Source organism: Lepidochelys kempii, chromosome 7 (assembly GCF_965140285.1).
Source record: "Lepidochelys kempii isolate rLepKem1 chromosome 7, rLepKem1.hap1, whole genome shotgun sequence".
NCBI lineage: Eukaryota > Metazoa > Chordata > Testudines > Cheloniidae > Lepidochelys > Lepidochelys kempii.
In genome coordinates, this window is record NC_136386.1 from 33312539 (window position 1) to 33337714 (window position 25176).

The 25176-nt window shown below is 59.9% G+C and overlaps 1 protein-coding gene across 5 annotated transcripts; it reads left to right on the forward strand.

Annotated features, from left to right (window-relative positions):
* Positions 1 to 829: 829 nt before the first annotated feature.
* Positions 830 to 25176, forward strand: SIPA1 (signal-induced proliferation-associated 1). 5 transcript variants are annotated; one of them, XM_078853664.1, is made up of 18 exons: positions 830 to 890; positions 8575 to 8635; positions 10986 to 11084; positions 12124 to 13513; positions 13857 to 13984; positions 14176 to 14364; positions 15253 to 15427; positions 16700 to 16803; positions 17095 to 17252; positions 17756 to 18338; positions 18505 to 18779; positions 19417 to 19650; positions 20169 to 20259; positions 20597 to 20762; positions 21315 to 21413; positions 21679 to 21760; positions 22243 to 22324; positions 22639 to 25176. In XM_078853664.1, the coding sequence occupies exons 4-18, from the start codon at positions 12547 to 12549 to the stop codon at positions 22783 to 22785; spliced, it is 3480 nt and encodes a 1159-aa protein (XP_078709790.1). In that variant the 5' UTR covers positions 830 to 890; positions 8575 to 8635; positions 10986 to 11084; positions 12124 to 12546; the 3' UTR covers positions 22786 to 25176. The 5 variants fall into 5 exon arrangements, with proteins under 5 accessions (XP_078709790.1, XP_073208125.2, XP_073208126.2 ...); XM_073352024.2 differs by lacking the exon at positions 10986 to 11084; XM_078853662.1 differs by lacking the exons at positions 830 to 890; positions 10986 to 11084 and adding an exon at positions 7538 to 7608.

Genomic DNA, 25176 nt, shown 5'->3' on the forward strand with positions numbered 1-25176 from the left:
CACTGAGCTCTCCCTCCGCCTCGGTTCCTAGCCGAGGGGATGCTGCAAGGCTGGTTGTGGGGTGGGCCCAAGAGGGGAAAGCACAAGGAGGGGTTCTCCTCTAGTGCCAGGGGTCTGCCTCAAGGCTGGTTCCTGTGTGGGTCAGGGGCCCCCTTTGCAGGTGAGAATCTTGTGCCTATCTGGGCCTGCCCGAAACTTCTTGTCTTGCCGAGCACAGGGCAGTTATTGGCAGGAGTGGGAATTATGTGGGGGAGGAGGGGTGGTCAAGGAACGAATGGGGTGCAGCTTGTGTGGCTGCATCCATCGACTGGGGTATGCTACCCCCACCCTAAATATTCACTGAGCCAACTGCCCCCCTGCCATACTCTTTGTATATGGGGATCTCTCTAGGATGGGTCTGCATGCCTGGTTATGGGTCCTGGCAGCAAGGACCTTGGCCCTATCCTGTCCCCCAACACTTCCCTTGCCCTCAGGTGGGGGGGTCTGTCCATTCATCCCTCCAGTATGCAGGTTGGGGGGGTCAGTCTGTCTGTCTGCCCCTTGCCGGACCAATCTCTTCCCTCTGTGCCTGGTAGCACACCGCATGCCTCTGTCTTTCTCCTCCTCCCGTCCCGCGCCTGTCTCTCTCCTTCCCACCCTCTCTGCCTGTCCCCCCCGCCTGTCTGTCTCCCCTTCCCCCCCCCCCACACCAGACTCTGTCCTCCCCACCGCCCCCGCGCCTGGCTGTCGTCCCCCTCCCCCGCCTGTCTGTCAGTTCCCGCTCCTCCGTCCGCAGCAGCGCCGGCGGCGCTAGGACACTGCGGGGACGGGGAGGGGGGTCCTGTCAGCTGGGAGGGGAGGGAGCGGCCGGTGCGGAGGCTGGGGGGAAACGCGGGACGCCGGACCCGGAGGTAGGAGCCCCCCGCGCCCATCCCTGCCCCCGCACCGCCCGCCCCACACGCTGCCCCATCCCCTGCGCTCCCCGCTCCCCCCTGCTCGACACAGCGCCCCCCCTCTTATCCCTACACAGCTGCCCCCTCCCCGCCCATCCCAGCGCCCCCCTCCTCTTATCCCCACAGCTCCCCCCTCCTCTTATCCCCACACAGCTCCCCGCTCCCCCCTGCTCGACACAGCGCCCCCCCTCTTATCCCTATACAGCTGCCCCCTCCCCGCCCATCCCAGCGCCCCCCTCCTCTTATCCCCACAGCTCCCCCCTCCTCTTATCCCCACACAGCTCCCCGCTCCCCCCTGCTCGACACAGCGCCCCCCCTCTTATCCCTACACAGCTGCCCCCTCCCCGCCCATCCCAGCGCCCCCCTCCTCTTATCCCCACACAGCTCCCCCTCCCATCCCAGTGCCCCCTCCCCTTATCCCCACACAGCTCCCCCTCCCATCCCAGTGCCCCCATCCTCTCATCCCCACACAGCTCCCCCCTTTCTGCTCCCCCCGCCCATCCCAGCAACCCTCCCCTTATCCCCACACAGCTCCCCGCTCCCCCCTCCCCCCGCCCATCCCAGCTCCCCCTCCCTTTATCCCCACACAGCTCCCCCTCCCATCCCAGTGCCCCATCCTCTTAGCCCCATACAGCTCCCCCCTCTCTGCTCCCCCCGCCCATTGCAGCGCCCCCTCCCCTTATCCCCACACAGCTCCCCCTCCCATCCCAGTGCCCCATCCTCTTATCCCCACACAGCTCCCCCCTCTCTGCTCCCCCCGCCCATCCCAGCAACCCTCCCCTTATCCCCACACAGCTCCCCCCTCCCCGAGCCCCCATCCTCTTATCCCCACACAGCTCCCCCCTCTCTGCTCCCCCCGCCCATCCCAGCAACCCTCCCCTTATCCCCACACAGCTCCCCCCTCTCTGCTCCCCCCGCCCATCCCAGCAACCCTCCCCTTATCCCCACACAGCTCCCCCCTCCCCCATCCCAGAGCCCCCATTCTCTTATCCCCACACAGCTCCCCCCTCTCTGCTCCCCCCGCCCATCCCAGCAACCCTCCCCTTATCCCCACACAGCTCCCCGCTCCCCCCTCCCCCCGCCCATCCCAGCTCCCCCTCCCCTTATCCCCACACAGCTCCCCCTCCCATCCCAGTGCCCCCATCCTCTTATCCCCACACAGCTCCCCCCTCTGCTCCCCCCCACCCATCCCAGCACCCCCTCCCCTTATCCCCACACAGCTCGCCTCTCCCCCCACCAATCCCAGCGCCCCCTCCTCTTATCCTCACACAGCACCCCCACTCACCGCTCCCTTGCCCATCCCACTGCTCCCATCCTCTTAACCGCACAGAGCACCTCCGCTCCCCCACCCATCCCAGTGCCCCATCCTCTTATCCTCACACTGCACCCCTGCTCCCACCCCTCACCACTCCCCCACCCATCCCAGCATGCCCATCTTCCTAACCCCTCACAGCACCCGCACTCCCCTCACTGCTCCCCTGCCCATCCCAGTGCCCCCATCCTCTTATCCCCACATAGCGCCCCTGCTCCCCCTCACCCCTCCCGTGCCCATCCCAGCACCCCCATCCTCCTCACACCTCACAGCGCCTCCGCTCCCCCCATCACCGCTCACTGCTCCCCCACCCATCCCAGCACCCCATCCTCTTATCCCCACACAGCGCCCCCGCTCACCGCTCCCCCGCCCATCCCAGCACCCCCATCCTCCTCACCCCTCATAGCGTCCCTACTCCCCTGCCCATCCCAGCACCCCATACTCTTAACCCCACACAGCGCCCCACCCATCCCAGCTTTCACATCTTCACCTCTCCCAGCACCCCCATTCCCCCCTCACTCCATACAGTGCCCCCGCCCATCCCAGCTCCCCCCCATCTACTTCACCCCACACAGCGCCCCGGCCCATCCCAGACAGTGCCCCTGCTCCCCAGCCCCACACAGCACCCTGGCCCATCCTAACCAGTGCCCCCACTCCCCATCCCACCCATCCCCCTGAACCCCACCCAGTGCTCCCATTCCCCACCCCGTCCTGCTCACCCCACACAGCACCCCTGCCCATCCCATCCATCCCCCTGCTCCCCATCCCCCTCACCCCACACAGTGCCCTCAACCCATTCATCCCCCTAATCCCACACAGCACCCCCAATGCCCACTGCCATCCCCCTCACCTCCTACAGCTCCCCCACCCATCCCAGCTATTCCCTTGCACCCAGCACCCATGATTTCCCCATCCCCCTCATCCTACACAGTGCCCCCTGCCCATCCTATCCATCCCCCTCACCCCACATAGCATCCTCACCCATCCCATTCATCCCCCGGTCCCCCACCCATCCATCTATCTCTCCTGTAGCCCTACCCAACGCAGTGCCCCTCTCCACAGCTGTCCTTCCCAGTGTCCCCCAATGCACACACACACCCTTAAAAGGCACCAGGTTTCCACTTTTCAGGTGAAGGGCAGACCCCCAGTGTGTGTGGGATGTTGGTGCCTCTGGGTTGGGGGGATTTGCTCCCACAGGAGTAATGGAAGGATTTACGGGAGAGCTGCCCCCCATTTATCCCGGGTTTGCTTTCACTGAGGGGAGAGTATCCAGCCGGGCATCATCTGGGACTATTTATAAAAGAATGGGATAACTAGAGGGCAGGAGTTGGGGAGAGCTATGGGGCAGGAGGGGCTGAGGGTTGGGGGGCTGGAGCTTGGAGGGCTGGAAGAGGGCAGTGGGTCTCATTTCTCATCTTTTAAAAATTCTTTTATTAATATTTTAAAACTTCCCTGATCCCCACACAACGCAACCCCCACCACAATGCCCATATAACACAACCCCCCAACACAACACCACCCTATCCCACAATGCCCACACTACACCCCCCTAACACAATGCAACCCCCTACACCAGCATCCACACAACACTGCCCCTCCCCCAATGCCCACACAATACAGCCTTGATCCAACACTGCCCATGCCCCAATGTCCACACAACACAGCCCCCCACTCCAACACAACACAGCCCTCTCCTCCTATGCCTACACAACACAACCCCCATCACAACACAGCCCCCCTTCACCGAATGCCCACACAACTCCACCCCCCAAAACAATAACCTGCCCCAACACAACGCAGCCCTCCTCTCCCCCCACAGCACCCACACAATACAACCCGTCTGGCACCATGCTCAGCACACGCAGCACCCTGGGTACAATCCACAACACAACCCCCTTACCCAGCACCCAGCCGCAGCTGGTTGGGAACCACAAGCAATGGGCAATTCCGACATTCTGGATTTTGTTTTTCTTTCCAAATCGGAACCAAAAAGCTGGAATCTTGGGCAAAACGAACATCCCAAAACGGTGATTTAGGGCCTTGGCCCTGCTTGGGTTTGATTAAAAAGTTACGCCATTTTGATTTTCTCAATTTGGTCCATTTCATTTTGACTTGTCCAGCGTACTGAAATAGTAAATCCAATACGTTCTAGAGGAGATGAGCTATTTATATATATAATAATAATAATGGAATTAAGATTGTAAAATAGTATGTCTCCAGTATATCACCATGCCTCTATTACAATATTCAATATCTATATCTATTTTAATATGACAAATGTCCTAGCAGTGCTAATATTTTGATATTTATAGCTAGTAGATTTAGTATTTTCATAAAACAAAAAAGTCCAAAGGAAACGAACCAAAACAATAAAAATCAAAACTGGTCATTTTTTCCTTCATTGAACCGGTGCAGTCAAAACCGTTCGTTTTTTTCCCCATGAAAAATTTTGTCGTAATTGGCAAGTTCCCGCAAAACATTTCACATTCAAAGAATGGCTGTTATCAGCGGAGAACTCCAGCCAAAAAATTCCAACACATAACGCAATACAACACAACCCCCTTACTCCGGGCCCGGCATGACCCCATATGCATAACATAACTCCTGCACTTGATGCTCAGTGAAACCCGATATACACAATACAACACAACCCCTTCACTGGATGCCTGGTGTGACCCAATATACACAACACAACACAACCCCTTCACCCAGTGCCTCCTGTGGCCTGATATACACACCACAGCCCCACTTGCACAGTGGACATCTCCCACCACAACACACCCACAAAATGCAGCATAGCTCAGACCTGGCCCAGTGCTGCCCCCTCCCAGCACACTTCCCATACACCCCACTATCTCAACACAACACCCTTGGCCCATGGCACAGCACCACAACCCAACACCCCTACCACTGCAACCCCCACACACACACACCCCATCCCACCACTCCTGCATGGCCCACACTCACATAGCCCCCTCCAGCCTACTCTCTGTGGGGCAGAGGGCAGGCTAGATGGGCTGGGCAGGGCAGGGCAGGGGATGGAATCCCTGGGGGGTGGACTTTTAATCAGGGGGCCCCAGTGTCTCCCCCTGCCAATCCGAATTGCCCAGATCAAGGAGATGGGAGGGAGCTGATGGGATAATTATAGTGTGGAATATAATTAAGCAGGGAGGGGTGGGTCACAAGGGAGCTTATAAAAGAATGAAGGAAATAAACGTGTAACAGAAAAATGGGAACAGATGAGTATTAATGGAGGGGCAGGGCTCAGTGCATTGTCGCGGGGGGGGGGGTAGGTTGTTCTGAGTAACACCAGGCCAGCTTTGCAGAACCAGAGATGCTTGAGGGGAAGGGAGGAAGCTGAAGGGGGGAACTTCACACATCTGTGTCCACTCCCCACCCCCTCCGCACCAGGGATCCAGGCCCTGGGACACCTGTCCAGCTCTGATCCACCTGCCAACACCCCTCCCCCTTTGTTCTGAGTGACTGGCAAATCCCTCAGGGATGCTGGGGCTGTGAGTGGGGGAAAGCTGGGGGGCGGGAGGGAGCAGTGGGGATTTTAGATGCAGTTGGAGACTCAATATCCTGCTATTAGGCAAATCTGAATAGAAACATACACAGCCCCCTAGTTCTGCCAGTGACCCTCAGTCCTGACTCGCAACCCCCCGCCACCTGAGCCCTGGCCCCCTCAGTCTTCTGAACCACAGCTCCCCGTCATGCCAGTCCTGGTCCCCCCTAGCCCCCAGCTCTGCCACTGCCCCTCAATCCCAACCCACAGGTCCTCATCATGCCAGCTATACCCCCTCCATTCCTAGCTCTGCCAGTGCCCCTCAGCCCCAATCTGCAGCCTACCCGCCATCCCAGCCCTGCCCCCCCTCCACCTCCACCTCTGCCAGTGCCCTTCAGTGCACCCCAGACAGAGCAGACAGACAAACATACCCAGGTGGTAGCCAGAGCATTAAGCTGATGCAATTGCTCAAAGGAGTAATTCGGTGGTGAATTTATAATCCAAATAATTAATTATAATAGGCAGGAGGTGTTTAGTGGTTAGAGCAGGAGGGCTGGGAGCCAGGACTCCTGGGTTCTATCCCAGCTCCGGGTTGGGCCTGGAGCGCAGTGGCGGGTGAGGGGAAGCTTGAGGGAAAGAAGGGAGACGTGGGGCCTAGGCACTGATAAACTGGGCAGTGAAGAGAGGAGGGGAAGGGGGGGGCCATATCTAAAGAGACTTCATTGTCCTGGGGCCCAAAGCTGGTTGAATTCCATCCCCTCTAGCTGGAAGATGGGCCAGATGCCGGCTGCAGGGGGGAGCGAAGGCCTAGGAGAGGGGATGGTTGCGGTCGGCAGGGTTCCCCTGACACTGCAGCCACACTGGAGCCCCCCAGGCAGTGGAGCCCTCCAGGCCATGGATCTCGAAGTACTGGGGCAGGGGAGCACCCTGGTGAATGCGCAGCGTCCCTCATACACGGGTTACCATTCTGTTAAATGGCTGCCAATGTCCCCCGTTCCCGTTCACCCCCCTCCGCATGTCCCTGAAAGGCCCCTTTGAGGGCAGCAGCCTCGGGGTGACGCAGCCCAAATAGCATCCGCCCCCACTACCCTGTGGGGGCGGGGAACCAATTCATGGCCAGGCAAGGGCATCTGCTTGCCTAAGTTCACTTGGACCAGGGGACCAGCTGCAGAGTCACTGGGGCAGCGTCGGGGCCTGACTCAGCACGTCCTGGTACCAGTAATAAGGATCCCCCAATATTCATAGAGCTCTGCTGGTGCCCCTCAATCCTGACCCATACCCCCTACTATCCCAGCACTGGACTCCCTTGCCCCTCCCCCACTGTGCCAGTACTCCTGATCCACAGCCTCCCCTCCCCCCCCACCCCTTATCTCCCTGTGGGCACGAGGCACCGATTTGTGGTTTCCACTCTGAACTGGCAGGGGAAAGAGCAAACGACCAGTTGGTTGGGTTCTGGGCTGGGCTGTGTGAAGCAGGAAGCCCAGGGCTGGGAGTGGGGGGGCCTAGGGCTGGGCTAGCAGGGGTATGTGGGCTGGGAGTGAGCGGCACTGGCAGGGCTGTGGGGGAGCCCAGAGCTGGGATAGCAGGGGGCTGTGGATCGGGATTGCGGGGCACTGGCAGAGTGGGGGGCGGGGGTGGCGTGGTTAGGCCTAGCTGCATGGCCAGGAAGCTGCTCACCGGTTTGGGGGTGGGGAGTTGGCAGGTCACACTCGGGGCCTGGCTCTTTCCTGAGGATGTTGGGGGGGTGGGGGGGGGTGGCTCAGGCTCCTGGTTGCGCCATCACTTCCTGCACAGCAGGAAGCGAGTCAGAGCGTCCGCGCCACCCAGCGCGTCTGGACCCCGAGGTACCGACCCCCCAGGTACCGAGCCCTTCGCCTGGCTTGGAGGGTGCTGGAGAATCATGGGGGGGGTACCAGGGGGCTGATGTGGGCGGCTCCCAGGCTGATGGGGGTGCAGGTCGTTGGGGAGTCCCTCACGCTGGAGCAATGAAGCAGGTCTGGGGGGCAGGTGAGGGGGGGCCAGCTTAGGCTGACCGGGGATCTTGTGGTGGGCTGGGGCCCAGCCGGTGGGAGGAAACAGTCAAGGGCAGCATGGCGGGGGGGGGGGTGCGTCTCCAACCATCCTTCCTGGGGGGTGCCCAGAGAGGGGGTGTTTTCCCAGGGCAAAATAAGTGCGACAGGCAGCTCAGACAACAGGTCCCAGAAGAGCTCTGGCCGAGTCCCTGTGTCCATGGCCATGCGGCTGCGGCCATGTGTCTGTCCCCCTCCCTGCCCCCATCTCCTCAGTCTAACCAGATGAATTTTGTGTTTCCTGCCATTGTCGCTTCCTGAGACCTGAAATCACACCCTGAAACTGAGCACCTTCAGCCCCCTGCCTGAGTGTGGAGTCCCCTGACCCCCCATGTCCCTTCCCCCCACATCCAAAACAGAGGGGGGGTGATGGGAGCATCTCCCACTTGCACAGACACCCCAGCCCTAGGCCCACCACTGTCCCCAAGCCTCCGCATCCCCCCAGACAGAGGGAGTGAACGCCGGTGTGCAGGAAAGGGTCCCAGCAAGCTGAAGCTCCACACCTTCCTAATTCCCCCTCTGCTGATACAATAGGATGCAGGATTCTCTTTCACTTCCTGTCCTAAATCCTTGGGAACTGTCAATGTGCAGCTGTTAAACAAGGCCCCATACACAGCTGACTCTCATCACCCCACAAGGGAGCTCTGTACAGAGAGCCCCTGTGCCCCACCCCAGAGGTGGCTGTGTCTCAGCTCTGGGCAAGGGATCCCCCTTCCCCCTGAGGAAATACTGATTTCTTGCTCTCTGTTTCTCCAGGTCCCTGTGACACCCCTGGTCTGAGACATCTGTTCCGTCATCCCCCGGTCCGGAGAGCTGGGTGAGTTGCTCTTTCCCACGTGTGGGGATGGGGGTCAGACACATCACCCATGTGTGTGTGGGGCGGAGGGCACTGTGCTATGGGGGATTATGGGAGCCCGAAGGGGGCTGGTTCAGCGACCAGCTCCACATTTGGTCCCCAATAGACACCAAGCAACCCCACCTCCCCCTCCCCCAGGCATTCAGCTCCCATTAACCCTTTCCCTGCCAACCCCCCCACAATAGAGACCCAGGAATTCCACCCCACTCTCTGGAAAAAAAACATTGGTTTGTCCCAAGTCCGACCTCCAAACTGGTGGGGAGAGTAAATGGGGTGTGTGTGTCCAGGGTGAGGTGGGGCTTGGTGGTTGCCCCAGCACAGTGATGGGGCACGATGGAGCTGCTAGGTGGGGGGAGGAGGGGCTGCATCAGGCGGGTCCTTTGTTAACACTCCAGCAAGCAACTAGGTTAACAAATATCAGAGAGGTAGCCATGTTAGTCTGTATCCACAAAAACAATGCGGAGTCTGGTGGCACCTTAAAGACTAACAGGTTTATTTAAACGCTTGTGCCTAAATAAACCTATTAGTCTTTAAGGTGCCACCAGACTCCTTGTCTTTTTAGGTTAACAAGCTCGTCTGCACCAGAGACTAGGAGATGGGGCCTTTCCCTCTAGGGGGCACTGGCTCTGATCCAGCCCCAGGGTAGGGAATGGGCCTGCTCAGGGGGCAGGGAATGGGGACACAAGGCCTTTCCCCTCTAGGGGACACTAGTTCTGATCTAGCCCCAGGTTCATAGTGAACATCGTTCCTGTTTGTGAGATGAGGTTGCTGGGTCTTAGGCCAGTCATCCCTAGTAGAATAGGACACCTCCCACACTGGGCCTGGACCCTGGCTAGCAGAAAGGCCTCAGGAGTGGGGCTGAACAGGCTCTGGGGACCATGTTTTCCTCTCTGCCCCCATGACACGGGGACCATACATGGTGCGGGGCTGTGTGTTTGGAAGGGAGCCCTGGGGGGGCAGGGGTGAAGAGGAAGAGGGTATTGGGGAATGGGGGAAGGGGAGAAGGAAGGGGAGAAGGATAGCTCAGTGGTTTGAACATTGACCTGCTAAACCCAGGGTTGTGAGTTCAATCCTTGAGGGGGCCATTTAGGGATCTGGGGCAAAAATTGGGGATTGGTCCTGCTTTGAGCAGGGGGTTGGACTAGAGGACCTCCTGAGGTCCCTTCCAACCCTGCTATTCTATGATGAGGGGTAGTGGGCCTCTCCCTGCTGTCTTCCCTGATTTGGGGACTGCACAAGGGGTGTATAGGAGCTGGGGCCTCTGAGCCAGCACCTGCCCCCGCCATGAGCATCACTTCAGACACCCACTTCCCCCATGCGTCCTCACCTCACAGATGTGGCTCTAGCATATTAGAGAGGGGGAGGGGGAGATCAGTGGCTCATCTGACACTTACAGGGCCAACCACAAATGGGGAAGTCCGGGCCACTCATGCACCTCCCCCCCCAAGAACGTCTGGGCGCTTCAGTTCCAATATAGATTATGTCACCATCAAAATGAGCTTGATGGGTCTTAACCTTGGCATTGTCTGGGCTGCAGGTTGGCAGTGAGGGGCACCAACAGAGCTTGGGAGGGGAGATACCAGAGCTCTGCGGGTCGTGAATGAGGGACACCAACAGAACCGTTGCAGAAGCTGATCTGCTGCCCCCCTTCTCTGTCTCTCCCTTCTGTTCTTGCCGCTCCCTGAACCTCTCCCCAGCCTGGTTTGTCACTGGCCAAGCAGTCAGCTCCCCGCCCCCAGAGTCCTGGGGAACCAGGGACCAAGGAGGGACTGGGAATGGCGGATCCAGGACAGGGGCTGTTCTGCAGATGTTTGGAACCCCAGTAGTTGTGGGGAGTCGGTGTGGGAGGGACAGGTTTGGGGGAGTCAGTTCCAGGTTGGCAGGGCCACAACTAGCTGGGGGGGCAAGTTCAGTTCTGGGGTGCAGGGTGATTATTTGTCCTTTTGACCTTCCCCCTGCCCCCGGCTGGTCTCCTTCACCTCCCTCCCCCACCCCCCACGGTCTGACCTTTCCCTGACAGATTCCACTCTGCAAGGCTCAGCAACTTCAGAGAAAGCAGAAATGTGACTGGGGGGGCACTGGGTGGGTGCAGGGAGTCGGGGGATGGTGCAGGGGGCAGGTGTGTGTAGGGGTGTGTCACTTCAGCTGGGGTCAGGGCAGCAACTCTGTTTCTGCCCCTGGGGGGGCATTGCCTCCAGGCTGGGCGCCTCAGCCCTTTGTCCCCAGTGTCCCCCCACCCCCTGCAGGAGGAAACTGCTACAAAAACAGGTACTTGTGCAAGTTCCTGTTTTTTGGCTCTTTCTGTTGGCAGCTCCATGTGAGGGCCCTGTTGGTCCTGTCTCTCTCCCAAACCGAGCCAGCCAAACCCTAGTTCTGGGCGCAAATTTGGGCCAGTGCCCCCTGCTATCAGGTCAGTATCTGGGTGGTTTTGCCTCAGCCATTATGCGTCACAGAGTGTACCTGTGTCAGGCAGCTGCTTGTCCCTGATCCTCCCCATTCAGCGCCGAGACATTCTCACACACACACACAGCCGCCCCGTCTGAGCGAGGGCAGGAAGCTGCAGCTAGAGGGGAGCATACGGGGAGATTTCCTGCACAGAGCCCTGACCACAGAGCCCTGTCCCGTCTGCAGCTGCTGCTAATGTCCCCACCCACCGGTCACATCAGCATCCCAGAATGCACCTGCCTCCCCATCGTTCATGTCAACCTCTCATAATGCACCTTCCCACCCATAATGGTCACATCAAACTCCTAGAATGCACCTGCCCTCTCTTTCCCAGACTGCCCTGGGTATGCAGCAATAGCCCTGTGTCCCCCCCACACTCCCCTGTGATAGGGCAAAGCTGCCTGACATCAGGGCTCCATCGGGCCCAGTCTACTATCGGGGGCATACCCAGAGGTCAGAGGGGAGAGGGCACAAAAGGGATTCCCACTGAGTGAGGATGACAGATCAGTGTCCCAGAACAGGACCCAGTTAGTAGAGAGAAAACGTGACCTAAACATTATTGAACCAGCCCAGGAAAGTGCCTACATGTTAGAGAGGGAAGCACAGGGGTTTCAGAGTGGAAATGTACTCTGGGTACTAGGTAGATAAACAGCCCAGAAAAGTACCCCAGTATTAGAAGGAGAGTATCCTGGTATCAGAGAGGGAATGGCTCAGTACTTGACAGAGAAATTTGCTGTAGAAATACCCCCTCCTCAAGCCCCTGCCCCCGTCACCTCCATGGCGAGCAGCCCAGGTTGGCACCTGGTGTGTTTCAGTGCTGGCCCCATCACATCAGGGGAAGGGTGTCCAACCAGTCGTCAGAAATGCTCCTGGTGTTTTCGGGTAGCTGGGGAGATGGGACCCAGCATAAGCTGCCTCAGTGCTGGGGGGACAGAGTCCAGCATCGCAGCCTGGGCCTCTCCCCATCTCCCCCATCTCAGATCTCCCCTCAACTCCTTTCGCAGGAAGGCGGCTCCCCACCCCATATCAGGATCTGGGATTGAGCAGGCTGCTTCACCAGGAGCTGAGAGCAGAGCGCTCTGCTCAGAACCCGGGCTGCACCAGGACCAGCCCTTAACCCCCAGCATGGCACGCCGGCCGGCCACACCCCATGGCTGGATTTGACGCCTTCCAGCACAGCAGCGCCTCCACAGCGGCTCCCCATGACGCTCTTGTCCAATGAGATGGTGGGCCACGCCCACTGATGGCCAGAGGCCATAAAGGAGAAAGCTGACTGGCAAAGGGTAGAGCACGTAGTTGTCCTTCCCAGCCAATTGGATTGCTTCCTTGACTCTCGCTCCCCCAAGCCTGTGTGCATGTGATTGGCAGCTGCGCCTCGCCGTCCGCCAGGCCGTCTCATTCCTGTTTTCCGGGGGGGGAGGGGGGGCATGTTGGTGAGGGGGAGGGCCATGCAGTCAGATGACCTCTTCGTCCGCAAGATCAGGCGCCACTCCACCCGGCCCCATCTGGCCTCCATCTCCTTTGACGCCAAGGGGATCCCGGCCCCCCTCCTGCGCCCCCCCCGGAGTGAGGTGACTCAGGGGCTCCCCAGAGGGCATGGCACCGCCCCTGGCCTGGCCTTAAGGCCTGCCAGCCACATCATGCACCGCAGCAACAGTGACGTGACCCTTGGGGAGGGGGTGCCTGGGGACGGGGCACCTCCCTCCTCGTCACTGGTGGGGGCTGGGGATTGCGGGCTGCACCGGGACTATGGCAGCCTGAGCTCCATCGAGAAAGGCCCAGGGCCTCCCCGCACCCGTGCCCACAGCCATGAGGAGCCACGGGCAGGCAGCCCAGCCGCTCGGCGCTTCTGGGACCCCCTGGTGCTGCTGGGGCTTGTGGGAGACGAGGTGTGGGAGGGGGACAGCCAGGGGGCTGGGGCTGCCATGTCAGAGCAGGACAGGGGGGAGGAGACCCCCAAGTTCCCCCCACAGGTCTGGGTGCGCCAGCTGGCCCACTATGACGTGCAAAGCATCCTCTTTGATCCAGGTGAGGCGGCCTGGTGCCAGGGCAGTGCCGGGCGCCGGGTGCGTAACATCACCACAGGGGCCTCAGCCGCCTCGACAGGGCCTGCCCCCACCCCTGTCCCTGAAGAGCCTGACCCAGGTGATGGCAAGGATGGGCCTCTGGTGCTCAGTTGCCCCCACTTCCGCAATGAGATTGGGGGCGAGGAGGAGAGGGGGCTGGGCCGGCGCCAGGAAGCAGGAGGGGGCGCCGGGCAGCTGCCCAATGCGGCCGTGTCTGTGCTGGAGGAGCCACGGGAAAGTTACCCCACCAGAGGCAGCCGGGCCACCCACTGCATTGAGTATGCCGACCTGGGCGCCAGCTACTACCGCAAATACTTCTATGGCAAGGGTGAGCCAGGGCAGGGGAGTAGGACACAGGGGGCAGAGTGCATGGGGGGGGTACAGGGTATGGGGAAGAAGGAGCAAGGGGCACAGGACATAGGGAGCATGGAGGTGGGGCAAGGGGCCAGCTGCTCTGAGTGCTGCTATGCAAGGGTGAGCTGGCAGCAGGAGAATGGCCCTGGCGGGGGCAAAAGCTGGGGGCGGGTGGCAGGAGGCTGGCACTCAGGAAGAGGGAGGTGCAAGTGAGGGTCCGTGGGGCTGGCATGCAGGAGGGGTCAGGGAATGTGTGAGAGGGTTGGGGGCAGTCCTGGCGATGCCCGTCTCTAACAAAAGCCCGTCCCCTGGCACAGAGCACCAGAACTTCTTTGGGGTGGACGAGCGCCTGGGAGCGGTGGCCGTGTCGCTGCGGCGTGAAGAGAAGGAGAAGGAGGGTGCCAGCCCGCAGTACAGCTACCGCCTCATCCTGCGCACCAGCGAGGTGGGCGCCACCAGGGAGCCTGGGGAGAGCTTGCAGCACAGGGGCACTCCCAGGGGGAGCAGGACACTGTGGGTAGGACACCGCCCTGGAGGAGGGGGGTGCTGTGGGGGGAGTCCTAGTCAGGAGGCAGTGCAGGGGTACAAAAATTCCCTGGCCTTCTCCCCACCCGCCACGGCTTCTCCTCCCCACAGCTGCGGACCCTGCGTGGCTCAGTGCTGGAGGAGGCACTGCCCTCCACCGCCCGTCCCCCCACTGCCCGCGGGCTGTCCCCCAAGAAGCTGCTGGAGCATGTGTTGCCCGACCTGAACCTGCAGGGGCTGCGCCTGGCATCCAACTCACCCAAGGTGCCCGAGACACTGCTCAAGCTGGATGAGCAGGGGGTGAGTATGTGAGTGACGGAGTGCCACAGGGATTCTGCCATGGGCCTGCCCACTATGGGGGGTACAGCGGTGGGGGTGGTGAGGGACCTGGGGGCAAGAAGGAAGCCAGGCTCTGTGGGAGGGGAAGTTCAGGAAGAGTATGATCAGGGTGGTTTGGGAATGGGGGGTCCTGAAGTGTTGTTTTGGGGGAGTTGGATCAAGGTCTTCTGTTGGGGGCTTGGGTCGGGGGGCTTGAGCACTTTGAGGGGGTCAGCTCAGGGGGCCCCATCAGGGGTCACTGTGTTGAGAGGTCTGGGCAGTTTGTGCGGTTGGATCAATGATCCTATCAGGGATGCTACATTGGTGGTGAGATTGGGGTATTTTGAAGGGTTGAGATAGGGGTCCCATCAGGGGTTGCTGTGTTGGGGAGGTTGGGGTATTTTGGGGAGTTGAGTTAGAGGACCCATTAGGGGTTGCTGTGTTGGGGGGTTGAATTGGGGCAGTTTAAGGGGTTGAGATAGGGGTCCCATCAGGAGTTGCTGTGTTGGGGGGGTCAGGGTATTTTTGGGGGTTGGGGTCTCACTGGGGTTGCTGTGTTCGGGGGTTAGGATATTTTGGGGGATTGAGTTAGGGGTCCCATTGAGGGTTGCTGTGTTGGGGAGTTGAATTGGGGCAGTTTGAGGGGTTGAGATAGCGGTCCCATCGGGGTTTGCTGTGTTGGGGGGTTGGGGTATTTTGGGGGATTGAGTTAGGGATCCCATAAGGAGTTGCTGTGTTGTGAGGTTGGGGTATTTTGGGGGGTTGAGTCAGGGGTCCCATTGGGGGTTGCTGTGTTGGGTGGTTGAACTGGGGCAGTTTGGGGGTGTTCCCAGTTTGGTCCCATGTTCCCCTCCCCATACCCCTCCCCAGGTGAGTTTCCAGCGCAAGGTGGGAGTTCTGTACTGCCGGGCGGGGCAGGGCTCTGAGGAGGAGATGTACAACAACGAGGGGGCCGGCCCCCACTTCCAGGAGTTCCTGGAGCTGCTGGGCCAGCACGTCCAGCTGCGTGGCTTCACCAAGTACCGTGCCCAGCTTGACACCAAGAGTGAGTGTGGGGAGGGGGCACTGGGGGTGGTAACTGTAAACAGATACATGTAAAGCCCCAAAGAAGGCTGGCCATGCTCCCAGCATTGGAGACTCTGTCCCAGGAAGCAACGACTCTGAAAAAGACTGGGGCGGGGGGGTTGGGGGGATAACCTGCTGAACAGGAGCTCCCAGTGCCACGCTGCAGCCAAAGGAGTATCATGATCCTTGGACGGATAAACAGGGGAATCAAGCGGAATGGGGAGGTTCTGTTACCCCTGTATCTAGTAGCGCTGTGCCCACAGCTGGAGAACTGTGTCCAGTGTGGGGGCCTGCACATCAGCATCACAAACAATGTGGATAAATTGGAGAGGGGTCAGAGAAGAGCCCCACGAATGTTTGAGGGGTTGGAAAACCTGCCTTACAGTGAGAGACTCCAGGACCTCAATCTCCTCAGCTTATCAAAGAGAAGCTGAACAAGTGACTTGGTCACCATCCCTAAACACCTACACAGGGAGCAGAGCTGGGGTAAGGGAGGCTCTTCAGTCCAGCTGACAAAGGTCAAACACAACCCTGTGGCTGGAAGTTGAAGCTAGACGCATTTGGACTGGAACTAAGGTACAGTCTGTTAACGGTGGGAATCAGTAACTGCTGTTACAGCTTCTCCAGGGCTGTGGTGGATTCTCCACCCTTGGACATTTTCCAGTCTCCACAGCTGTTTTTCTAACCAGTCCACTCTAGTTCAACCAGGAATTGTTTGGGGGTGGTCTAGTGGCCAGAGGTCAGATTAGAAGAGCACAATTGTCCCCTCAAGCTTTAAACTCTGTGGAAGGGAGGGTGAAACCCAGGAAAGGGAGCATTCTAGGGGGAGGAGCAAGGAAATATTGGGTGGCCAGACCTTGGGGGAGGGGGAACCGGGGTGGGGTTGGGCTACTGGAAAAGGGGTCTGGGGGGCTGAGGGCTGCAAGGGGGCTGGACTGCATTGGCAGCTGCCCCCTGCCATTTGGCACCAGTAGACACATTGGGGAGCTGTCATAGCAGGCTGCCCTCTGCCAGCCCCCAGCGCACCCCATGAGGTGGGGAGCCTGGTTTTAAAGAGTCCCTCCCTCACCCCAGGGTAGGGGGACACATTGGCAGCAGGGGGTGGGGAGGCTCTGAAGGAGGGGACTGTATTCTCCCCTCGACCCAGTCAAGGGCTTTCCCAGCTACGCTCTGCTGAGCCCCGTCTTTCCCTGCCCCAGTAACGCCCCCACTCCCCATCCCACTGACATCTCCCATCCTGTGTCTCCCCCAGCTGACTCCACGGGCACCCACTCGCTGTACACCACGTACCAGGACTATGAGATCATGTTCCACGTCTCCACCATGCTTCCCTACACACCCAACAACCGCCAGCAGGTGAGGCGGGGCAGGGCACTGGGATGGGGCTAGCACAGAGGATGGGGTGCTGGGGTTCACCAGGGGTCCAGAGGGAAGGATTTCTGGGAAGGAGGAATCCAGAGGGTGCAGGAAGAGAATCTGGGGGGCACCAGAGCATGGTGGAGAGTCCAGGCAGCTCAGGAAAGGGGGGCAAGGGTGGCTGACCTGGAAACAGGGAGGGTTCCCATCCTGCTTTCCATCCCCATCCCATGCCCAGCTCAGATCCTGCCCTTCCCCATCGCCGCAGTAACACCATCTCTCTGGTTGTAGTTGCTACGGAAGCGTCACATTGGCAACGACATTGTCACAATCATCTTCCAGGAGCCAGGTGCACAGCCCTTCACACCCCGCACCATCCGCTCACACTTCCAGCACGTCTTCATCATAGTGCGCACGCATGAACCCTGCACCGAGCGCACCACCTACAGGTGAGGGATGAGCACTCGGCCAGCAGGGGAGAGGGGACCGCGCACTAAGTGTGCCACCTGGAGGGGAGGAGTGGAGCATGCGCCAAGCACACCACCTACAGGAGATGGGGGAGGGCGTGCCCAGAGCGCTGCCTACAGGTGGGGGGAGTGTGCGCTGAGTGTGCCACCTTCAGATCAGGGGAGAGTGTGCACTTAACACACCACATACAGGAAAGGGATGAGCACGCTGCCATCGGGGAAGGGAGAAGCGTGCGCTGAGCGGGCCACCTACAGGAGGTGTGGGGAGCAAGTGCTGAGTCTGTTGCCTACAGGGGAAGGGAGTAGTGTGCTCTGAATATGCCACCTACAGTGGAGAGGGGAAGCATGTGATGAGTGTGCCAACTATGGGGTGATGCATATGCCAAGGTCTTTCCCGCCTTGCCTGCCTCCTTGCCATGCCATCATCCCTGTCGCTGGCTGAGCCCATGGCTGCCCCATGCCCTGACTCCCATCTCTCCCCTCAGTGTGGCAGTGAGCCGCACCAAAGACATCCCACTCTTTGGACCGCCCATCCCAGCTGGCCACCGCTTCCCCCGTACACCCGCCTTCCGGGACTTCTTGCTGGCCAAGGCCATCAATGCAGAGAATGCAGCTGAGCGGTCAGGCAAATTCCACGCCATGGCTACCCGCACGCGCCAGGAGTACCTGCAGGACCTAGCGCGCAGCCATGCTACCACCACCAGCCTGGAGGCCTCCTCCTCTCGCCTGCCCCTGCTCTCCCTGGGCGCCAAGAGGAAGGAGCGGGCCAAGGGGGCCAAGGCCTGCGAGCTGCAGAGTGCAGGGGCCCTGGTGTGGAGCGTGCGGGCACAGGACGGAGACCGGGCTGCCCCCGAGCTGCCCTCCCTGCTGGGCATCTCTGCTGAGTTTCTGGTGCTCATTGAGGCCAAGGGCAAGCGAGTCATCTTCAACTGCTCCTGCCGTGATGTGCTGGCCTGGACCTACTCGGACTGCGGCCTGGACCTCTACTACGGCTCCGGGGACTACATCTCCGTGCGGCTCCCTGACGGCCAAGGGGATGAGGTCAAGGACATTGTGCATCGGCTGCAGGTAGGGCCTGGGCCACTGGCAGGTGGGGGTACTGCAGGAGAGCTCCCGGCTACTCCAGCCCTGGCCTCTGCCATAGGGGGTGCTGCAGGGAGTGGGGCAGGAGCACTGGGAGGGGTGTTGTACAGGAGGCAAAGCCAGCCCTGCCCAATGCTCTCTCTCCCCCCAGCTGGTGACACGGGGCTGCGAGACGCGGGAGCTCACTCTGCTGCGGAACGGGCTGGGCCAACTGGGTTTCCAGGTGGACAGCGAGGGCTTCGTCACTGATGTCGAGCGCTTCACCTTTGCGGAGAAGGCCGGCCTGCAGCCTGGCGCCCGGCTGGTGCGTGTGTGCGAGCGGGCACTGCCCAGCCTCAGCCGCGCCCAGACTACCGAGCTGCTGCGCACCGCCAAGAAAGTCACCATCACCATGGTGCCTCCTGACGAGAATGGCAAGCCCCGCAGGTGAGCACAGCGCCAGCTGGAGGTGCTGGGGGGGAGCTATGAGGTGCTGTGGGTGGCATGGGTTCTCAGGGGTGTTGAGAGGGGAGGGTGCCCAGGAAGGGGTGCTGTGGGGCAGGAGCTCCCAGCAGGGTCACTCAGGGTTATGGGTTACTGGCAGGGATGCTCAGGCATATGGGTTGGGGGTCCCCAGCAGGGGGCACTAGCAGGAGGGGGCAGGAGCTTCCAGGAGAAGCTGCTGTGGGACACAGGGTGGGAGTGTTGGTAGGGAGCTGTGGGGAAGGATGCCGAAGCATTGGCTGCAAGAGTCCCCAGCAGGGGGAATGGCGGAGTGGGGGTGCTATGGGGCAGGAATCCTTGGGGAGGGACACTGTTGGGGGACAGTGAGGGTAGGTGGCATATGCAGGGAGCTGTGTGGGGCAGGGTAGAAGGTGCGATAGGGTAGAATGGGGGGCAGTGGCGAACACTGTGGGACAAGGAGGAGGGCTCTGGGGGTGCTGTGCGGCAGGATGGAGGGATCAGTGTGGACTGAATGGGGTGGGATCACTGTGGGGGCTGCTGTGGGGCAGGGTGGGGGGGGACTCAGTGGGATGGGAGTCAGGGGACTCTGGGACCCTGCCCCATCATCTCTCTCTTACAGGAGTTTCTCGGAGCTCTATGTGAAGTCCCTGCAGGAGAAGCGGCGCAGTGATTCCCCGGCAAGGGAGCCCCCACAGCCGGCTGGGGACCCGGGGCCCGAGGGGGAGCTGAGACCAGCCACGCTGCAGCTGCTGCGCTCGCTTTCCCTGCAGGATGGACCCCCCCATAGCCTGGCTGAGGAGCGCACCGAGTTCCTACGCAGCCACAGCGAGGGCACTGCCCCTCCCAACCTGCCGTGAGTGCCCCCACCTCCTGGGACCCCACCTCCATCCCACCCTGTCCCCCCCACTCTGAGTGCCCCCACCTCCTGGGACCCCGCCTCCATCCCACAGTGTCCCCCCCACTCTGAGTCCCCCACCTCCTGGGACCCCGCCTCCATCCCACCCTGCCCCCCCGCACTGTGAGTGACTCCCACCTCCATCCCATCCTGACACCCTTCCCCACCATACGTGCCCCTCTCCATCCCCCCCCGGCCACCCCCCATTCTCCCCCCCAGCTCCCCAACCTGCCATGAGTACCCCTTGCCTCCTCAGACCCCCGTCTCCACCCCACCCCCATCAGCCTCCAACCTACTCTGAGTGCTTCCCCAGCCTCCTAGGAGTCCTGCCTCCCCCCCAGATCCAAATCCCACCCAACAGACTGGTTGACACCCACCTCCTAGGCTCCCCACATCAGCTGTTATCCCCCCCGGCATTCCCGCCCCCTTTTTCTCAGCTGTGTTTGCCACAGGCTAATGTTCCTCTGCCTCTGCAGGTCCCAGAGCAGGGAGATCCCCATGTTATCTGACCCCACACCTGACCTCATCCTGGCAGCCACACCCAAGGGGCCCCCTGAGCGGGACACGGTGAGTGTGTGTGTGTGTGTCCCGGCTTCCCCTACAGGATGCAGTCAGGCCCCTCGGTTACGTGTGTGCTGTTGCTCTGGAGGTTTCACATGCACTGTCATTCTTGGCATTCCATGATGTGCACTGTTATTTGCAGCTATTTATTTGTGAAATAAATCTGTTAACCTGTTTAACAGCCCCTGTGTCCCACCCCAGAGATTACTGCATCTCAGTACTGGGTGAGGGTTCCCTGTATAAACAGCCTCCGCATCCCACCCCAGAGGTGGCTGAAACTCCAGGTGATGGACCCCTGGCTTATAGAACCCCAGTCATCAATCACTGTGTTCTCTTGTCCCAGGACCATCCAGGAGACCCTACATCATTGGAGCAGGCTCCCACAGATCATGGGGTCATGGGTAGCCAGGCCCCGCCCCCTAGCGAGACAGCTCCACCCACCTCGGACATGAGTGACACCGAGAAATTACTACCCCGTACGCTCTCGCTGCGAAACTCCATCACCAAGAGTAAGACAAACACACACATGCACCCCCAGTTTGATCCTGTCCCATTAGCATCAGGGGAACTTTCCCTTTTCCAGGTGCAGGGTCCAGCTCCAAGTGCCAGCTGGGTGCTTTGTGCTGGGATTTTTCTCCAATTAAAAAAAAGAAGAAGTGGGGGATGGGAAGGAAAAATGGAACTAAAGTGTGGGGCTGGGGCCCCAAAGCGGGTTTTCACACATCAGGATTCGACCCCTATTTGTTTCCTTTGAGATTTCTTTGTCGAGAACCTACGCCTGTAACAAAATCTCAAATCCATTGACCAAAGGGGGCTTGCGGGGAGGGGGAATCTCAAGTCAATAGATTTTCCCCAACTCTAATTAACTCTGAGGATGGACGTTAACGAATAGCTGCGACTGAGCTGTGAGGCTAGAACCCGCTGGAGGATAACAACAACCTTCTAGTACTTTAGCCCAAGCTGGGGGGCCTGGTTCTGGGTCTGAAGGGCCTTACTTTGGACAGCTGCTGGGCTCCTTGCCCTCATTCATGCCATTCTTTCTCCTGCCCCACCCTCTCCAGTTCTGTCGGAAGCCGGTGAGTCCCTGGAGGAGGAGTGGGACTCCATCTCCAACCTGGCTACCACCTGCAACAGCATCCTAGAGGCGCTCTCGAAGGAAGGTGAGCAACAGATTTCCATGCTGCATCATGGGTGGGAGTGCCCAGCTTGCATAAGCACAGAGAGGGGCTGGAGTCTGAGAGTTCCTGGTGGAGGACTTGGTTGTGGTCTGTAGCAAATCCCTAGGCAAAGAGCTTTGTTAATGGGGGGCTAAAGCTGGGAAATCCCTAGGCAAAGAACCTGGTTAAAGTTGTCTGGGGCCAGGAGTCGCAGCAAATCCCCAGTCTGAGGAGGAGAATCTCACTCTGTCTCCCCTCTTTTCTGCAGCAGGGCAACATGTGCTGGAGAACAGAGAGCCCCCCGGTGGGAGTGGCCAGAGGAACCCAGGCCAGCAGCCCCCCGAGGATGAGTAAGAAGCTACACAGAGGGGTGGGAGGAAAGATGGGGGGAGGTTTTCATCCACTAGCCCCCTTTTCACTGTATCCTCCCTGCTCTCATCCTCCCCCTTACATATTCCATGATGATAACACAGTCAGAGCAGGCAAAAACAGCAACAAACCATCTCTGGCTCAGCTCGCATCCCAGCTTTGTGGGACTTGTTTATCAGGAAGCAACCAGGGTCATCTGGTGGCTGAACAGTGAACTCCAAGTGGGTGTGCCACAACACTCCTCCAGTGGGAGGCTGACACATTCACTGGCTCTGCACCTTTGGAGAGCTCTCTGACAATCCTGGGGAGGAGAGGATACTGAGCGGGCTGGGCTCTTGGGAGACGAGGGATCTTTGCTCCCCCTGCCCCATCTGATCTCAGCCTGACTGATGCATATTGTCATCCTATGAATCTCTCCATCCCCACACTCCTCTGTCTCTCACTCTTTCTTTCCCTCGCCCAGAGGCCATCAGTCCCGGTCGCTGTCGGAGAAGGTCTCTCACTTGGAGTCCATGCTAAAGAAGCTGCAGGAGGACTTGCAGCAGGTATGTTCGGGGTGCACAAGGGAAGGAGAAAGTGGGTTAGGGGAGGAGTGCAGAGGGAGTGGGGGCAAAGGTGAGGAAAAGAGGGAGGGGAGCGGAGGGCGGTGGAGGCTGCAGGAAGGAGGGCAGGGGGCAAGGCACTGCAGAGGAATTACAGGGCAGGTGTGGTGCAGGCGTTAGAAGGAGGTGCCATGAGAGGGCCAGACGGGGGCAGGGGCTGTGGGGTGGGAGGGTCAATGGCGAGTGAGTGGGAGGGACTGGGTTGGTAGTGGGGGGTGCTGTCCCTCCCCACTGACCCTGCCCCCCTGTTCTTCCAGGAGCAGGCAGCCAAGGCAGCACTACAGGCCGAGGTGCAGAGTCTGCGGCAGAACAACCAGCGGCTGCAGCAGGAGCAGGAGAGTGCAGCTGCCCGGCTCAGCCAGGTCACCCGTCTGCTGTGTGGCTCCCCTGGCCAGTCCCTCTAGGGGCCTTGGGCCGCCTCCACCCTCACTTGCCCAGTCATCCCCCCACTGCCCTTGTCTCCCCATTGACCCCACTTCCACTCCTCCCCTCTCTGGTCCCCAGGGGGCGCTGTGGTTACCTCCAGGAGGGACCACAATCTGAACTGCACTCTGGGGGGCCCACTTTGCGACTGGCCATGCACAGGGGATTCGGGCTACCAATCCCCCAAAACTGCCTGGGAGGGAAGGGAGCCCCCCCTGGAACATGGCTTCTCATCTCTCAAGACTTTTACCGCTGGGGAGCCCAGCACAAACTCACCAGCCCAAAGGCTACTGCCAGGAGCAGGCTCTGATATCGGGGTACAGGCAACACCCCCAGTTCCAGCTGGCTAAGCTCATACACAAATCTCAACTCTTTGGTAAATCTGACTGTAATGGGCAGGAGGTTGTAACCTTGTCATCTGTGGGGTGGGCACAGGAGGGAGGGCTGGTGTTGCTGAGCAGGAGTGAGAAGGAGGGACTTAATGGCACGTTTGACCTTGACCCCCTTGGAAAAAATCAACTTGCAATACCCCCCAATCCTGCTGCATCAATCCAGGCCTCAGGAAAACCCTGGCATGAGAGAGAGAGATGATTCTACTCTCCCACTCATACAAATGCTCACACACATGTGACTGCACACATTCATGCACATTTGCACACACACATGACTGCACACACACACACATACATTTGCTCACCCAGATGCACTCCTCACACCAGCTCAGAGTGCTCCCAGTCCCACACACGCCCTCACACTGATGCACGCCTGTGCAGACTTGCTCCCACTCGTGCTTGGGCAGACTATGCTCACACTGATGCATGCTCACACTCACGTGCTCTCACTCAAGCGCCCATGCACTGACACATGCTCCCATGCAAACACACACTGTAAAACCTTCACTCCGGCTGCCAGATCCCCCAGACTCCTAAGGGTCCAGAGCCCCACCCCCATCCAGCTCTGACCTGGCCAGCGGGGGAACCTCTTGGCCTGAAGAGGGTGCCACCCTGCCTGGTAACTGTGAAGATACTGCAAGCTGTGAGTTAATGCCCCCTCTCCCCCAACCCACCCCAACCCATGCCAGCTTCCCACATAGCAGAAAGGAGGTATGGGGACATTCAGAGGTGAAAGTAAGCTGGTACGCCCCGGTATGGCAGACCGGTAAGAGCCGGTGCGCCGTACCAGGACCAGCTTTCCGAGAGGGCAATTGAAAGCCCTGGGGTAGCGGCGGCAGGGCAGGTAGCCGCTGCTACCCCCTGGAGCCCTTTAAATCCCCACCTGAGCCCTGCTGCCCGAGCCCTGGGGTACAGGGTGTGGGGGCTCTGGCAGGGATTTAGAGAGCCCCGGAGCTCCAGCCACTTCTACTGCCCTGGCCCTTTAAATCTCCCCCAGAGCCCCGCTGCCGAAGCCCTGGGGTAGTGGCGGTGGGGCTCCAGCGGGCATTTAAAGGGCCAGGGCGGTAGCAGCGGCTGGAGCCCCAGGGCCCTTTAAATCCCTGATGAAGCCCGGCCACCGCTACCCCAGGGCTCAGGTGGGGATTTAAAGGGCTCGGGGCTCTGGCAGCTACTACCACAGCGGAACCCCAGGCCCTTTAAAGCTCTGCCAGAGCCCAGAGCCCCGGGGTAGCGGTGGCAGCCGGGAGCCCCCAGGGCTCCTCAGTGATTTAAAGGGCCCGGGGCTCCGCTGCGGCAACTGGAGCCCTGGGCCCTTTAAATCGTCCCTGAGCCCCGGGGCTCCCAGCCACCTCTGCAGCTGGTAGCTCGGGGGTGATTTAAAGGGCCCTGCGTTCCCAGCCGCCACTATTGCAGCTGGAGCCCTGGCCCTTTAATTTCAAGGGCCCAGGGATTTAAGGCCCTTCCTCTTCTGGTTGAGGCCACGCCCCCTGCTCAGGACTCCGTTGTATGGGTAAGTCCTCTAACTTACTTTCACCCCTGGGGACATTGCTTCTGGTCATTTGCTTCCCCCCCCAGCAGTGCCCCTCCCTCTGCACAAGCCCATCCCTTACTACCTTCCCCCCACGCTCCATCGAGACATAGCCTCCATACTGTACTGGGGGGAGGGAGGTGGTACAGGGCCCAGCCCCCCATTTGGTGCTAGGGGATATTTCTGGAGAGTGTCCCTTATTTCTGGAGGGGGGTCCCCTGTGACATGGGGGGTTGTCATGTCTCCTTTCGGGTTGTAAATATTTTAGTACCAAGCAGAACACAAGTCCTTGTTTCAGGTTTATTTGTTTGTTTGTTAGTTTTTTACACTGAAAATGGCCAATCTTAGAGGCAGAGAATCTGTGTCTGATGTGAATGTACAAACCCAAGTGTGTCTGTCCCCCGGCCCCTCTGTGCAATAAAGAGCCAATATGCAGCTCCCAGGGTCCGACA

Coding starts and splice junctions, on each gene's coding strand:
- SIPA1 (XM_078853664.1), top strand. CDS start 12,547: ATGTTGGTGAGGGGGAGGGCCATGCAGTCAGATGACCTCTTCGTCCGC. Junction 13,985..14,175: donor TCATCCTGCGCACCAGCGAG/GTGGGCGCCACC, acceptor TCCTCCCCACAG/CTGCGGACCCTGCGTGGCTC. Junction 20,260..20,596: donor GGCCCCCTGAGCGGGACACG/GTGAGTGTGTGT, acceptor CTCTTGTCCCAG/GACCATCCAGGAGACCCTAC.